Here is a 15,687-nt window from a genome sequence, read left to right as displayed (position 1 = left end):
TTTATGAACACAGCTGCAACACCATGCAAAAAATTATGCACACATTAAATTGTCCACATTATAGACATCACAGCATACTCAAACATGTACGTGCCACAAATAAGTTTCTTTTTAAAACACTACAAAAAATTGTCTCTTCCAGAATTGAAGTGATCCTACAATGTAGAACACAGAAATCCTTCGATATTAATACACAAGTTGAAGATAAATTGCAATTTCAGTATTCTATAGCTGAGACACACTAGATTAGTCCAGATCAACTTAACCACAAAACTCTTCTAAAGCTGAGATTCTGCTGAATGTGTTTATTCTCTACATGAAAAATATTAGGCGCATGTTTGGTTTGCTCAGTTGTCTTCTAAATCATCACTTCCTTAGAAAACTGAACTAATCAGGCATGGTTTCTTGTAGCTATTCTCTTGTTTAAGTTTTTCACAAAGCTGAGACATTAATAATACTTTTATCTATCTACCTATGAATATTCTAATTTTTAACACAAAGTGAGATCAAGCCACAGTCCTTTTCCCCTGAGAGAATTAGGATAGTGCACTCCTCCATCAGTTATTTTCACTAGCCATGTTGGACTTGAATATATTTTTTTCTTTTTAAAAATCTTTTGTTCCCTCCATCAAATTTGGCTAAAAAATCAATATGAAAATTAACTGAAAAAATATAGGAGACAAACACACATTGATGTATGATGCCCAAAGCCGTATTTTCACATGGAGAGGCTGAAAAATACTACACCTACGAAGAGCCAGAATGTGAAACACCTGCATGGAAAGGAAATGATGTCTGGAATATAAAGGTTCCTTTGGGGTACAACTGCATATACTTAATACTAGGCCAGAATATAAGACCAATGCCAATTCTATTAAACCATATACCTTCTAAAGAAAATGCAGGACTACTTTAACCAAGACAAATACAGAGGATACTGAGATATTCTCTGAATGTGACTTCTTTTCCCTTTAAAAAAAAAAAAACATCTCTGAAGCAATAGCCGAATGTTTTGTTTCTTTACAGGAGGGAATTACTACAGCAAGTAATAGGAGAAGAAAACATATTCGAGGGATTTTTACTGTCTATAATTGGCTGGCAATTAGGTCAGAGGTATTTTACCATAAAACAACTGAAGAAAGGAGCAGAAATGGGATGCTCAGTTTGGGGACCTATAGCCATCCTACCTTTTCTTACAAATGGATAATAGTGCTAGAATCTAGCTCAGCAATCTTGTCATTACTTTCTTAGAAAGCAATTATTTCACTAAAATAATGATTAATTTTATTTTTTTTAATTTAATTAATAATTATTAAAGTGTATTCTTTTGCACACACAGCATCAAAACACTAAAAAAGAATCACTGAATATGAAGTAATATCACTCGCAGTGAAAACTTCCCTATGCACTTTACGATTGAATAGAAGAGATGAAATTATCCCTTTGGAATAATTTATTAGTGTTTGAGAATAATGGAATATTCATACAAAACTAGTAAATTGCCTTGTGTCTATCAGTACATTTTTCTATCTTCTATTCCAGATCAGTTATGTATAATCTAGAAAGGAAGAACTGGAAGTTGCTTATACTTAATACTTGGAAGCAACAAGATGATCATCACTTGATCATAGACAACAAAGTGTGAACAAGATGAACACGGCTACAACTGGAATTGTTTCCCTATGTTTCTTCTGCTTTTTGTAACTATCCCCATCACCAAGTCTCAACTATATTATGCCCTGTCCACATCATGTACAGAAGCCCGTTTTTCGCTAGGGATGAGTTTAATCTTTTAACATGGTGACGTGGCTGTGTATTCCCAAGACTGAGATAACACATGAGACAGTGATTCAAGAGCCACTTGTTCAGTATTCCTGGTGGACTTGGGGTGATGACTTTCCAAGAGGTACTGAATTGCTGCACTATATTTTGACCTAAAGTCAACTGAGAGTTGTCAGCTTTGTCTAGATTTTGTGTCAACCACTATTTATGTGCAAACCTAAAAGAGAGTGAAAATCGGGTGATGAAAAATTGAGGCAAGAATAAGGTTCATTCAAGTATTTGCAACTTAGTCTCCCACATTCTTTACAGTTCAGCTGTGTACCTATATAGCCTGCATCTTGGGGGTGGCTAAATCCACCTCTCCTTCTTGCAAAGTGCATTCAAAACTTTTCTCTCTTAATTACTGAGAATATCACAAGTAGCAAAACCAAGTTTGTTGTTGAGTTTTTTGTTTTTGTTTTTTACTCTCTGCAGAACCAAGATTCACTTAGAGACCTCCATAATAGCAAAAGCTATGTGTATCATACCATACAGTTATAAAAGACCAACCCTGTGTTTTCCAAAAGACAGAACATTCACCACTAGGCTGGTCAGTTTAATATTGAGACGATGCTACAAAGTCCGATATAGTAACCACCTATGGTTAAATGTTATTTTGTAAATATGGGTAGACAGAAAGAGAAAAACAGAAAAAGCATGTACCTGTTGGATAGTGTTCATTCACTGGCCAGCTGTCAACTTGAAGCGTAGCATTGCCGCCATTCCTGGTAAAGCGCACCACATGGTATTTGCCATCATTCACAGGTGTGCTTTCCTCTTTAATAGAGATATCCACTGTGCCAATATTGAAGACTACGCCAATCTTGCCCTGCTCCTGAAAGAAAAAAAGAAAAAAAAGCTTGCAAATTGCTTGCTATTAGGAGAATGTTCTGGCCCTGTAAATCTCTACTGGGTTATTGTGCCGGTAGATGGCACTGAAGAATACACAGAAGCATCATTTTGAATTTAGTCAAGATACGCTTCATTGGCTCTGCTTCAAGGCTGACATTGTCTTCCACACTCTTCCTTATAGCTTTCACGTGAACATAGCAACTTGCTTGCTCTCTTAAGTATTACAAAGTACAGTTAAGAAATCAGGCAATAAAACTAAGGAGATGTGAACAGTTACTTGAACAACAATTCCACTGATTAGTAGTTTCTTGTTCAGTTGCCATCTGAAGTGCAGGCACATGCAGGCTGTACCCTAACTGTTCCACAAATGCAAAAATAGAACAGAATAAATAGCCTCCCTAAAACAAATAACGATGGGAATCAGCAGAGTGAATGTGTTTTCAAATATAATAGAATAAGAAATGAGCAAAAATGTACTAACCAGCTTTGGACATTTGAGGGAAGCTAATTGCTCCTAAACCAAATGGAAAATGCTACAGACCTTCAAAGGATTGGAGTGACTGCAGTCTTATTTTTCTATCTCACATGCTCCAAGCAATGACTTGCTCCCCCTAATGATCTCCCAAAACTTTCCAAATGCAGTTAACAAGAATACTTCTTCAAGCTTTCAGAAAGGAGATGTACAGTAAGCTGGCTTCAGGGTTTATGAAGGCATACTACTATGTCCACAGCATGGATTCAATTCTGATTCAGACAGAACTAAAATTTTTCACTCAGAAAACCATTACATTTGTTACCACCCATACTATAAAACCGGCATTAGCCTTATTAGCTGTTTCAATGGAGAAATCAGAAAAGAAACAAAACGAGATAGTGGAAGGCCATCTCACAACCTCTTTGAAATAGAACTGTGGTGTACATCAGACCATCAGACTTTCTTCTTTTTCCTTTTTTCTTTTTTTTTTTTTTCCCTAACAGTCTACCTTACCTTCTTCTTTGAACTGCAATCATAGAATCACAGAATCTCAAGGTTGGAAACGACCTGCAAGGTCATCTAATCCAACCACTCTCCCATTCCTATCAGTGCCACAAGCTACTAAACCATCTCTCGTAGCTCCTCATCCAGGCGCCTCTTGAACACTGCCAGGGACGGCGACTCCATCACCTCCCGGGGCAGCCATTCCAGTGCCTGACCACCCTCTGAGAGAAAAAGTTTCTCCTAATGTTCAGCCTAAACCTCCTCTGGTACAACTTCTGGCCGTTTCCTCGGGTGCTACTATTTGCCTGGGAGAAGAGGACAGACCCTTTTTCATCACAACCTCCCTTCAGGAAGTTGTAAAGCGCAATGAGGTCTCCCCTGAGTCTCCTCTTCTCCAGACTGAACAATCCCAGCTCCCTCAGCCACTCCTCATAAGACTTGTGCAATATCAATACTGCAATATCAGTTGAAAAGGAAAACAAACAGTCCTATAACTAAAGAGATCATTAAAAAAACGGGACTGTGCCTGGATTACTTTAAATTTAGCACTGTAACAGCATATAAAGCATTCTCCCTCTTCTCCGAACAGTAAATTTTAGACTCTACTGCATTTATACTGGACAGCAAGAGTCCTACATTCATTCACACTACGATGTTTTGGACTGACTTCATTATAAGATATAAATAATCTGTTTTTTAATGGTGATAAGGGTAAGTTGATTGCAACATTTTATTGCAACTGAGAAATGCAGAAAATTGTGTAAAACACATCACAGCCCTAACTGAAAACCTCCTCCAGCTCTATACAGTCTCTCCTCCAGCAATGTTCCTCATGACTTTCTGAGTTTTGCAGAAGCATGACTTTACCAGATTTTGATACTCATACTTGGACTGACCTGGATCTTGTCATGAAAATGGTTCTGTTCCAATTACCAACATAGAACACAACATAATGCAATTCTCTGAAAGCAGAGCTATTGAAACCAAACTGCAAAGAAAGACTTGAAGGTATACAAGTCATAGTTTATTAGTTTATTCATGTTTTGTTGTTGTTGTTTTGGTTTTAGTATCTCTAGGGCACAAGATTATCCCTGGAAAAAAAATCCAACTGTTAGTTTACTCATTACTGGTACAAAAACAGTAAAACAAACTAGAAAGAAAAACCTACAGCAAAATACAATGACCATGGATACAGGTCAAATACAGGATTTATTTTCAAGATTTCTTCATCTCCAGTTTCCTCTATTACAACAGCTAATTAAAAGCAGCTTTAATGAATATCTTCCCTTTAAATTTGAAAGATAAACTTTATCACTAGCATTGAACATTTCATTATGGACTTGGCCTCTATCACTCCATTCCCCATATAGCTAGCACATTTTCTTTCTATGTTACCAAACATGGATATTAACTAGACCTGCAAGTATACGATGAAGAAAGATGTATTTCAAAGCCACTATGTTTATTTTGTACTTAAATAAATATCTTGCCAAAGTGAGGAAAAATCAAAATACATAACCACAGAGCTGCAAGTTATATGCTCCAGAAGAACTCCAGAGAATTATAGTAGACTAGGCATTCCTTGCTATCAGCACTCGTTGATCTGCTCCAAACTTCTTATATGAAAAGGTGATCGCACATCCCTTGATATTGCTGCCCTCAAAAGCCACACTGCTTTCTCCTCACTTTCAAATTTTTTGGAGATAAAGTTCTGTCAGGAGGTTTCTAAGACATCAGGCAAGTAATTATCATTACTTAATGAATGATTGTAGATAAATTACATGTATAGAAATACTAAAAAGAATGTATAAAGCCTCACTTTGTCCTCTCTGTTCTACACTACCATCCCCTTCAGGCCCTGGCAGCAATTCCTTATTATATGCATTGCTCCAAAAACACTATGAATGTTATTAAATGACACGGGCTAATCTAGGTCCAAGGATCAGGAGATACGGAATCTTACCCTTAAGCATTATTTTCCTTTGGGCAACATTTTATTTTACCTTCTCATAAAATAGATTCTTCATCAGTAAAAGAGGAGTGACAGATATTTATCTTTCCAAGATCTACAAGCCCTGTAATCCAGACATATTTTTACCTAAACTCTGATAGCATTTTAATAATCCAACAAACAATTACATATTGAAATTGGAAGGAGCTGACAGTGGCCTCTTAAAAGACCAATGACAATATTTGCCCCTCAGTTTCATGACAGAAAGCAATCTAACTGAAACAATGCTCTGAAGGAGAAGGAAATTATCATTTTAGTACAGAGCATCACAGTGCACAAGCTGGAGATGGAGATTGTGAAATTCCAGCCATACACCAACAGCTGCACACATTGCTTACTTTCAGAAGGGCTCTAACTTTTGGTCCTCACCTTTCAGCCATCTTTTTCTTAATCTAAAAGTCAAATCATCCAGACTGAAAGCAGACAGCTGTTCCCTGCGCGCAGAAAACATTTTCTCAAAAACAAAGAGAATACCAGGCAATAAAACAAATCCTATGCTGAGCTGCATCTATATGAATAAATAGCAATTCTGTGGAAGAAACTCAGGACCCCTACTGATGCAAGAAAAAAGAAAAATAACTTTATTGAGGTGAAAGAAGATATACATTTCAGCTAATTTTGGCAGATTTTTGAGAGATATTATAAGCAGTAGGTCAACTATTGTTTTATACCTTCTTTTTTTACTGCTCCAAGATGTCAAACTAGATTCTCTAAATCCTCATTACAAAACTATCAAAAAAAAAAAAACAACCCAATACATATACAGAACAAATAAATAGAAATTATTACTGTTAGGGGTCATGGTTTTTAAAAGAAGCAATTCTCACAGATACATAATTTATAAGGCTAAAAAGGACAAATGTTTTAATCTAGTCTGCTCTAAAATTTTATATGAGACTGTATATCATGTCAGAATTGATCTTTTTTTGAACTATGGAATATATTCTAGAACAACATGCGATTGTGATCTGAATATTAACAGCTGAGGGAACAGTGGGTCTTTTCAGTTACTTTTTTGATAATATTGGCCCAGTTTTGAACACAGTCAAACAGGCAAGAGAAATGTCACGAATTATAAAGAAATGGAATAGTATATAAAAGGAAAATCTCTGTTATAAGTAAATGGTCTACCTTTGACTTGAATTTTTGAACACAGTAAACAGAACTTTGTAAGCTCCCTCAGTAACAGAAGAAACACAGAAGATTCTAAAAAATATCAAATTTGATACTGTATATATAAAAACAAAACCATTGCTATTATTTTAATAACTGGAAGAACTACAAATATTTACTAAAATCATTCAGTAACAAAATTTATTCAAAAGTAGTACAGAACTGAATCATGCAATTCACTATCACAATATGTATTGGATGTTTAAGATACATTCAGAAATACACAAATTCATGGGAGGAAAGTCAGTCATGAACTATTGGACACAACAGTGCGAACATAATATCCTGCTCAGTTGATCCTTAAAAGCAGATCATTTTATTTTAATTTTTACCACCTATACTGAAAAGCATCTAGCTTCTATAAATGGCTTGTTAGACTGTGATCAAGTAAAATTTTTTTTGAACACTATTACCAGTTCTTAGGCATTTCATAAAGAGGTAAAATGCTGAAATTAGCAAAGTTTAATGATAATCTAATCTAATTTTTCTACTGAAAGTTTTGAATTGTGGCTTCAGTAAACATCTGCCAAGGTCAGGCTTGTATATATAGTTCTGCCTTAAAGCAAGACAGTACTAGAGCAGATGATTTAAAGTTCCAGCTTCATCTTTCTGGGATTGCATACTCCCGCCAAACCCATATAATTTGCTACTTGTCAGGAACTTTATACATCACTACAGGTTTTTTGGTAACTGGTACACAATATAAATAAAATTAAGCACAGGAATTTATTTGAAAGCTGATATCATTAACAAACCCTGAGACCTTTTGAGATTTTAACTCACAGAAGCAATCTAGTCAGTACATGGCTGAAATGATTTATTTTCTATTTTCACTGCTTTTCAGTTCTACCTTCAACAAGCCATTTGATTTATCTTTCTGGATTACAAAGCCACTGGGTTATCATTCGGTACATTTGTATGATATCTAGCACAGTAGAACTCTGGTGTCCAGTCTGCCTCCAGATCTTGTAGTCATACAAATAATTAACATCAACTTATGTTGTGATATATGGTATCATCACAACATTACTGTGACTGGGCACATACTAAGCTTGCCTAAGCTAATTTCTTCAAAACCCGGGGAAAATGGTCATATCCAGTTTCTCTACTTAAATTTATTGAGCAAAGCCTAGTAGTCAGTGATGTTTAGTGGTCTTAAGAGGACGGCTTGTTTTTGTGCTGCTCAACACCCAAATGTGCCTGATTTAATTTTTTCTTTCTCTCACCCAAGGAAGTATTATGCATTGCTAGCTAATTACCCGGCATCAAAATACAATTTAAAATTCATTCTAGTGTGTTAAGGTCACAAAATTGGTGGAAAACAATTGTTGTTACAAAGCTGGTGGAGCTCCAGCCATGAAACCATTAGTCTTCCTTGTGTAGGAATGTCACAACGCAAGTAAGGAAACAGAAATTAACAACATGGTGAAAAGGAGGCAAAATGAATGATTAAAGCGATATCTGCCCATCATTTCACCGGATCATTTCAGATAGTTAATTTGTTCCCTTAGCTTACAACACACATCATGAAAGCCTGCCCTACATCATGGTATGAACTCCAACTATAAGTAGGATTAAACAGACTGCCCATGCATTTTCAAAATACTAATAGCATATTCTGGAAATTGTTGAGAAACAACACCTCTCAAATATGATGCTGGACTTGAGGAAAAAAAATCAGAAACCATTCTGAATGCTAATGTCAATTTTGATTTTTCTAAATGGCTGAGACAATACACACCATGTGCTGCATTTTAATTTTCAAGTAACCAAACATGTACCCCTTCTCCTGCATTGTTAAAGTTAGCTGATCAAAAACAGGCCCTGTACTGTCAGGTAACTCACTTCTAAGACAAAAATGTCACTAGCTTCTAAAAATGTCACATGCACTTAATAAGGAAAAGTCTGTAGTGGGAAGTCAGATTTTAGAAGGACACAAGAACAAGCAACCCACTCAGCAGCAGAGATTTTCCAGGATAAAACGTCTCCATCCATCTCACAGTGTCTCCATTTGAGTGTTAATCTGCTGAGTAACATTGCCAACAATTTATTCTGACAGAAGCTAAAGTGTCAGTTACAAAAATACAATACCAAAGATATGATACTTACCAGCAGCATAAAATAAACTGCATACCGTAACTACCAGGTTTCTTTATCAAGAGAATTGATACAATTGTTTGATGTCTGAGGATGCAGCATCTATCATACGCTCTGTAACAGCAATCAGAGCTGTCTATCTCAATCCATAACCCATAGAAAATGAGCACTTGTCATGAAGATGGCATTAAAAAAGGACACTGCTGCTTGACAGGAAAGGTGATGAGAAATATCAACTTACCACCATCCAATTAGCCCAAGGAGAGCAGACAGAAAAGTGCAATGGCTGAGGAAACTTTGGACATAATTAATCTATTTAAAATTTGTTTTGCCTAGAGCATGCTTGTAAATTCTATTTTAACCTCAGTCATTAACAGTATTGCAGGGTTTCAGAAAGTTTCAAAAATGCATGTTTAAAGGTATCCTATTACACAGCACAGTAATATCACATATCTGCATATATCACATAGCACTGTAATATCAACATATCACTGCATTTTCCCTTTTCAGAGTGTTTACGTATAGGTGCCTGATAGGGTTTAATGCATCCAGGGTCTATGCTGTATATTTCTTTTAAAAAGAACATAACAGATTTCATGAACTACATATAAAATCAACATGTTGATTTTACACATAAAATCAAATTTTTAACATATAAAATCAAAGCATGTTGTAAACACAGCAGTAAGTCTTCCTTCCTAGACAAACGAGAAGTATGAGCTAAGGTTCAATAGGCCTCTCCAATCAGCCAAGATAATGAAGAAAATAAGGGTATATGTAAACACAAACAGTGCCTGGATTTTCTAAAAGGTTATTTCTAGCTTTTCAAAGCTTACTTTTTTTTTTAAACTACGAACTTATTTTAAAGAAAGTGTAGTATGGCTAGACTCCAGCAGAAAGCTTTTCCAATTTTGAATTGGTTTCTTAAAATTTTGCATGGGAGTAGAAAAGAGATAATATTATGCATGAATAGTATGTGAACACTGCAGTGTTCTACAGTACCGTACAACCAATATACTCGTATTTCTAATGAAAATTTCCAAAATAATTATCTACAAATTTTAGTAACTTTCTATGACACAGCAGTACTTGATAAGGAACAGTGCAGTACTGGACAGTAATGGTGAAAGAGAAGATAGACTGCTTTTGAACACATCCCACAAAGGAGACCACCAGTACTACCTGCATTTTGCACATGAGAAAACAGAGATAAAATAAACTGACTTGCCAAAACAAGCCATTTAGCTTGGAGAAATAAAAGATGTGTCTTATTTTATCTTTTTTCCAATGAGAGGCTGGGGAGTGGGCCCACAGTCATTTCTTCTTCCCACACAAATTACCTACCCAATGAGCTGATTGGAAGAGTCAATTAAATTGTAACAGGTTGATTGTGTGGAATACAAAATGAAGGAGAGATAAGGGTGATGGATGTCTCTGGCCAGGTATTACAGCTGTTGTCTGTGGCTGTTCTTCACCTAGATGGAGGACAGTATTGGCAGCATATGGCATGGGAATTTGGACTTGGAAGGCAAATTGAGCAGACTATTAATAAAAGGAAGTAAAACCAAAGCAGTATGGTGGATAACAAACATGAAAGACTGAACTATTCACCACTTTCCAAGTTTCTTCACCTCTATACCTTACCAAGATTTCTAGGATTCCATCTCCATTCCTGTTACTTACCTTTTATTTCTGCCTGCAGCACAAAGGAAATCAGGAAGGTTTAACTGAAAGGTCTAAAAGTTAAAAAACTTTCCACTAGCTGTATCCAGGCATCAGTCACTGAGGCAGACTACCCAGGTGGAAGTCTCATCAAATACTATGAATATTGCTTTGCCTTGAAAGCCTTACCATAACCAAAATAATCAGATACTTGAGAAAACAGTCATTTGGGTGCTTCAGTTGGTGGGTAAGTGTGATATGCAGAAGCATAAAGTGGTGGCAACTATCAGTCATCCCTTGGCTAAGATTTCTGTTACAGCCTTAACAGTAAAGATATGCCATATTCCTGTATCCCAGGACTTAAAGAATCACATGATGCCCTCTACGTCACAGAGTCATTCTGCCACTGCTGCCATTAAGGCCATAATTTCTGGCACAATCTGTGATCTATGTTCCTAAATAGTAATACTTTAATGTCATTTCTTCTTCTCTTGAATGGTTTTAACACTGATCCTGTACAATCTTTCCTCTCATATGAACATACCAGTTTGGGTTATTTCTCCTCCCAGAATACTCTTTTTTCTTTCTTTCTTTTTGATAACTTTAATCCTCTTCATGTAAGACCATCTAAACTGCACTGTAAAATAAGAAGAAGCTTCTCTGGAGTCTGATGAAAATTTCAGAATATTTTGACCGTCTCCAGATACAATTGGCATTGTATCTGTGTGGTATAATTTCTGAATCTTTACATCAGAAGATGAAAGGCTGGATTTAATTGACTCTCTTGCTGATAAGCTAATATCAAATAGATCATTAACGATGACTGGTTTTTTCAACCTTACAGATAGGTTTGTTTATGTTCATGCATAGTAGTGTAAAAAGTCAGAATCCAGATCCCTTCAATGTCTCTGCTATACCTGTGCCATGGGTAGACTGTGGTCTTCAAAAATGTTTTAAAGAGCAACTATATCAGCCAGCTCAGTAGAAACACTAACAATGCTAAATTGAAATTAACATCAGAAATATAGGCACTTAACTCCTAGAGCTTTAAGAGACAAAGAAAAGCATCTAAAGACAATAAGCATCAGTATCCAAAAATATATTATTTTGCAAATCCATGTGCATTCTGTAAATCAGCGTGACCCAGCTTTACCAGGCTGCTGTATAAAGGAAGCTGCACCAACAAAACAAAGAAAACAGTACATGTACAGATATGGGTGCGCAACAGAAAATCAGGAGAGCTAGCATGGGTACCATGTATTTGTAACCATCTTGTGTTCTATTTTTTCTCCTAATACGGAAGAAGAAAGAGTAGAAAAATACAACAAAATAGGCTGTGCCTGTTTTCTGTAACACTCCTGTTAGTCTCTGTGGAATCGCGCTGTTCCACTGAATAAACATCATTATCCATAAATTGCTTTGTATCTCGTTACAATGTAAAATCAGCAAAGACTTTACTTCAGAAAATGGATATCGTTTTTGGGGGAAGTGAGTAATATGAATAAGTTTATGCAGATCACCATACAGCGGTTATGCTCTGGTAACATACAAGAATGCATTACATGACATAAGTGCAAAAAGCTCTAGACAATACAAATAACATCAGTCTGCATGCAGGAGTAACCAATATTATAGCTTCAGGGGTGGATAAAACAAGCAGACTGTGGCTCTGTATCATGATATTGTAATGTTCTTTTCTCACACTAGAACACAAGTTAAACTAATTACAATCCCATAAACAGATAGATACAAATGACAGTGTGATGCACAGCAAATTCCTAAGGCAGGGCTCTTAAAGTTTCAGAAGTTCTCAGCCTCAGATGTCACATACTAGCAGAGAATTATCCCAATGCTTGAAAAGAAGCCATCAATCAATGGTCAGAAGACTTCAGGGAGTGCAAAAGCTTTTTCAACATTTCAGGATATATATATATCCTGAATATATATATATAATATATATATATATTATATATATATATCCTGATATATATATATATATAATTTTTTTTTTTTTTTTTTTTTTTTTTTTTTTGGTAAGACGAGCATAAAAGATTTCAAAAGAAAACACATTATATAGATTATGTTGTTTGGTTTTCCTGTAGAGAAAACCTGTTCCTGCTTCCATTTTGTCTTTTTATTTTTTATTCTTTCCCTTCTTTCAAAGAAGGAAGAGGAAAAGACAACAACATGAGATAAAGCAGAAATATTCTTAAAATTTATGACTAAAATCAAGATATGTTATCTGAAGACAACTTTCTAGAACAGAAATAAAAAACCAATTTCAGTGGAACATATTAAAATTTTAAACAAATGTCCAAAATGAGCCTTATTTTTATTTATTTAAACCTTTTCTTCACAATGAAGGGCGTGAGTTTCTCATCTGGAATTAGCACCAGAGCAAGCCTCCTTGGTAACTGGTAACTAGTGGCTTCTACTATTATCCTAAAATAAGACATACCATTATAACCTTTCTCAGCGTCACGTACTTTCTCAAAACCCTCATGGCTATTTCTAAAGAGGTTAGCCTCCCTTAATATCCCTGCCAAAATCTAGGAATGATATCTCAAAAGACTAACAAGAAGAATTACTATCACAAGAGATAACATTGATGTCCTTCTAATAAAGACTCTTGTTGACAGTGAAGCATGTGCTAAGCAGTGGCAAGGGAAAGTTGAATATGTTCCCTTCTGGAGTTTGTTCAAAACCAGTGGAAGCACAAATAGCGTACCTATAAGAAAGAGCCTGGGCATACACCCCAAATATGATATTAATTCTTCGTAGGTTTAGTCACGTTAGCAGATTTATACAGTTTTCTGCTAGGACTCAACATTTTCACTCACTGTAACTATGGCAATGGAAGAGAAAAAAAATGTATTGCAAACAAATTTTTTCAAATACTGTTATTCAATTGTTACAGCTTTTTAGTGCTTTTAAAAATGCATTTACCAATTCACTTTTTCCACGATACACTTTGGATTGCATGGGAGTTATTTTATTCTTAATGTAGAATGTTAAATACTCAAGGATGCTCCTGTAATGTAATGATTCAGAATCCCAGACAGTGGTTAACAGCTCTGCTTCAAGGTGGTACTGAATACGCATACTTTCTCAGCCTTAAGGAATGCATTTCTTCCTTTCTTTGTTAAACTGAGTAGGTGGCTTCAAGAAAAGGAAACATGAACGTCTTGCCCTCTTTTCTAGTAAATGCTTCACAATGAGAATAACTTGAAATGTAAAAAAGCTTGAAAGACACTTTATTGTTTTAGTCAAAGATGTTAATGGCAATGGCTGCACTTAAGAAAGAAAAGAAAAAAAAAAAAAGATGAAGGAAACAAAAAGTCAGCAGCTGTGTCTTGATCTGGATCAAAGAGATAGAGAGGGAACTGTGCCAAGTATCTCCTGTGAAAGTGTTTCCCAGTTTTCTGTATACTCAATTAGGTATAAGGAACTCCATTGTGCTTTTCAGTGCATACTAAAAACACTATTTTTTGAAGATCTGCAGTTTTATAAGCATGATTAACTGGGATGAGACCCTTAATTCATTTACTGTAGACTACAAAATAACTACAGAAGAACTGTGTTCTTTTCATACCTTTGTGGATTGAATTAAATTGCAAATTAGAAAGGAATAGCATTGTTGAATCCTTGATAGGGATGTTTATCTGAAAACATTCTGGCTTAAAAACTGTTGCTTTAAATTGATTCTCCAAGCCTTAACACTATTAACAGTTGAGCATTAGGTATACTTCATTATTTTCTGAGATTTACCTGTGGCTTATTTGCAAAAGCCACCTTTCTATCACTGTATTGACACACAAATGGAACCTGCACTTAACCCTGCCACATTTGCTAACTGAGCACAAATCAAAGATTTCCACTCTTCATTGTCAAAAAGATGAAGATGAACTATTTTCTGTCCAACTCAAACAGCACTTGTGCATCCAGGTTAGCCATCTACCAGAAATGATGTAAACCGCAGCATCAGGTCCTGACCACAAACACATCAGAACATTTCCCTGCTTTGACTGCAGATGAGTGCAGGTGAATACTTTTCTTGCAATGGCGAACAACTTTGGGAAGAACATTCTGCAGTTTCATTTGTGTATGTTGTTTTCTCTTTCAGGGCTTTACAGAGACTAAGTTATAGTATAGCATAGAGCTTTTTGTCTTGCACACTAAAGCTGGAACAATGATCTGAATTTCTCCTTCTTAAAAAGCTATGGAAAGGAAGAATGAAGGAAATAACGGAGGTCAATCCACAAAAGCATCAACATCGTGTACCAAACTACTACTTCTAGCATAGATCAGTGCTTCCACCAAGATTCTGAGATGGCTCAAAAAGAAAACAGATGCAATGACTCATGTTACTAAAGGTACATTGCTCATAATCAGAGCCATTTCCTAGACCGTTAAATCAGCAACTTTCATGAACACTGAATTAAAAACATCTTAAGTGGTATTTCAGAATTACAGTTGGTTACATTTGGGCCTGCTGACCTTAATAAAACCATCTTAAGTATTATCTTTTTAATTAAGGTAATGGTAAAGCTCTGAGGATGAGTATTATTTTTCACTTCATTAATTTTATTGTTAACTTGCAGAAGAGATATTGAAACAGATTAGCAAAGCAGCAAGACAGAGGGGACATTTCAGGTGGTCTGAACTGTACTACAGTATTCCTAGGTCCAGACTCTTAGTGCCAATCAAGCCCTGGGCACAGGAACCCTGTCTCCAAATTGTTCAGCACCACAGTTCCAAATACAGCCAATAGCTGATCTACCAGCAGTCAGTCTGACAGCCACACCAGCCTGCCTGGTTTCCCTGGTCTCCACACAATAGAGATGTTATTTTTTAATAAATGCAGGAAAGCCTTTTTTTTTTTTTTTTTTTTTTTTAAGAGGCAGATGGCTGTTCTGCAAGTTCCCTTTCTGTTGGCTGTTAAGGAATTAGGAATTAACATTCATACAGATTAAAAAAAGTATCTAAGGATGCAGTTGCCTTTTTGAGAAAACAAGAATGCAGACTCTCCCACTCTAGTACATACAATGAAAATTATACGCAAAAACCCAAACATAGTTACGTTTGTTTTTGT

At 35.8% G+C, this 15,687-nt stretch overlaps 1 protein-coding gene across 8 annotated transcripts in view; it reads right to left on the bottom strand.

Annotated features, from left to right (window-relative positions):
- NRXN3 (neurexin 3) overlaps positions 1-15,687 on the bottom strand; it is an 891,513-nt gene that overhangs the window by 129,154 nt on the left and 746,672 nt on the right. For all 8 annotated transcript variants that reach the window (XM_042869951.1, XM_042869967.1, XM_042869941.1 and 5 more), the window contains one exon: positions 2,485-2,656. In XM_042869951.1, the coding sequence (XP_042725885.1) occupies positions 2,485-2,656 (172 nt within the window). The remainder of the gene's footprint in view (positions 1-2,484; positions 2,657-15,687) is intronic.

This window comes from Lagopus leucura, unplaced genomic scaffold (assembly GCF_019238085.1).
Source record: "Lagopus leucura isolate 7727_CA_CO unplaced genomic scaffold, USGS_WTPT01 Super-Scaffold_1, whole genome shotgun sequence".
NCBI classification, from domain to species: Eukaryota; Metazoa; Chordata; class Aves; order Galliformes; family Phasianidae; genus Lagopus; species Lagopus leucura.
This window is presented reverse-complemented; position numbering and strand designations above follow the sequence as displayed.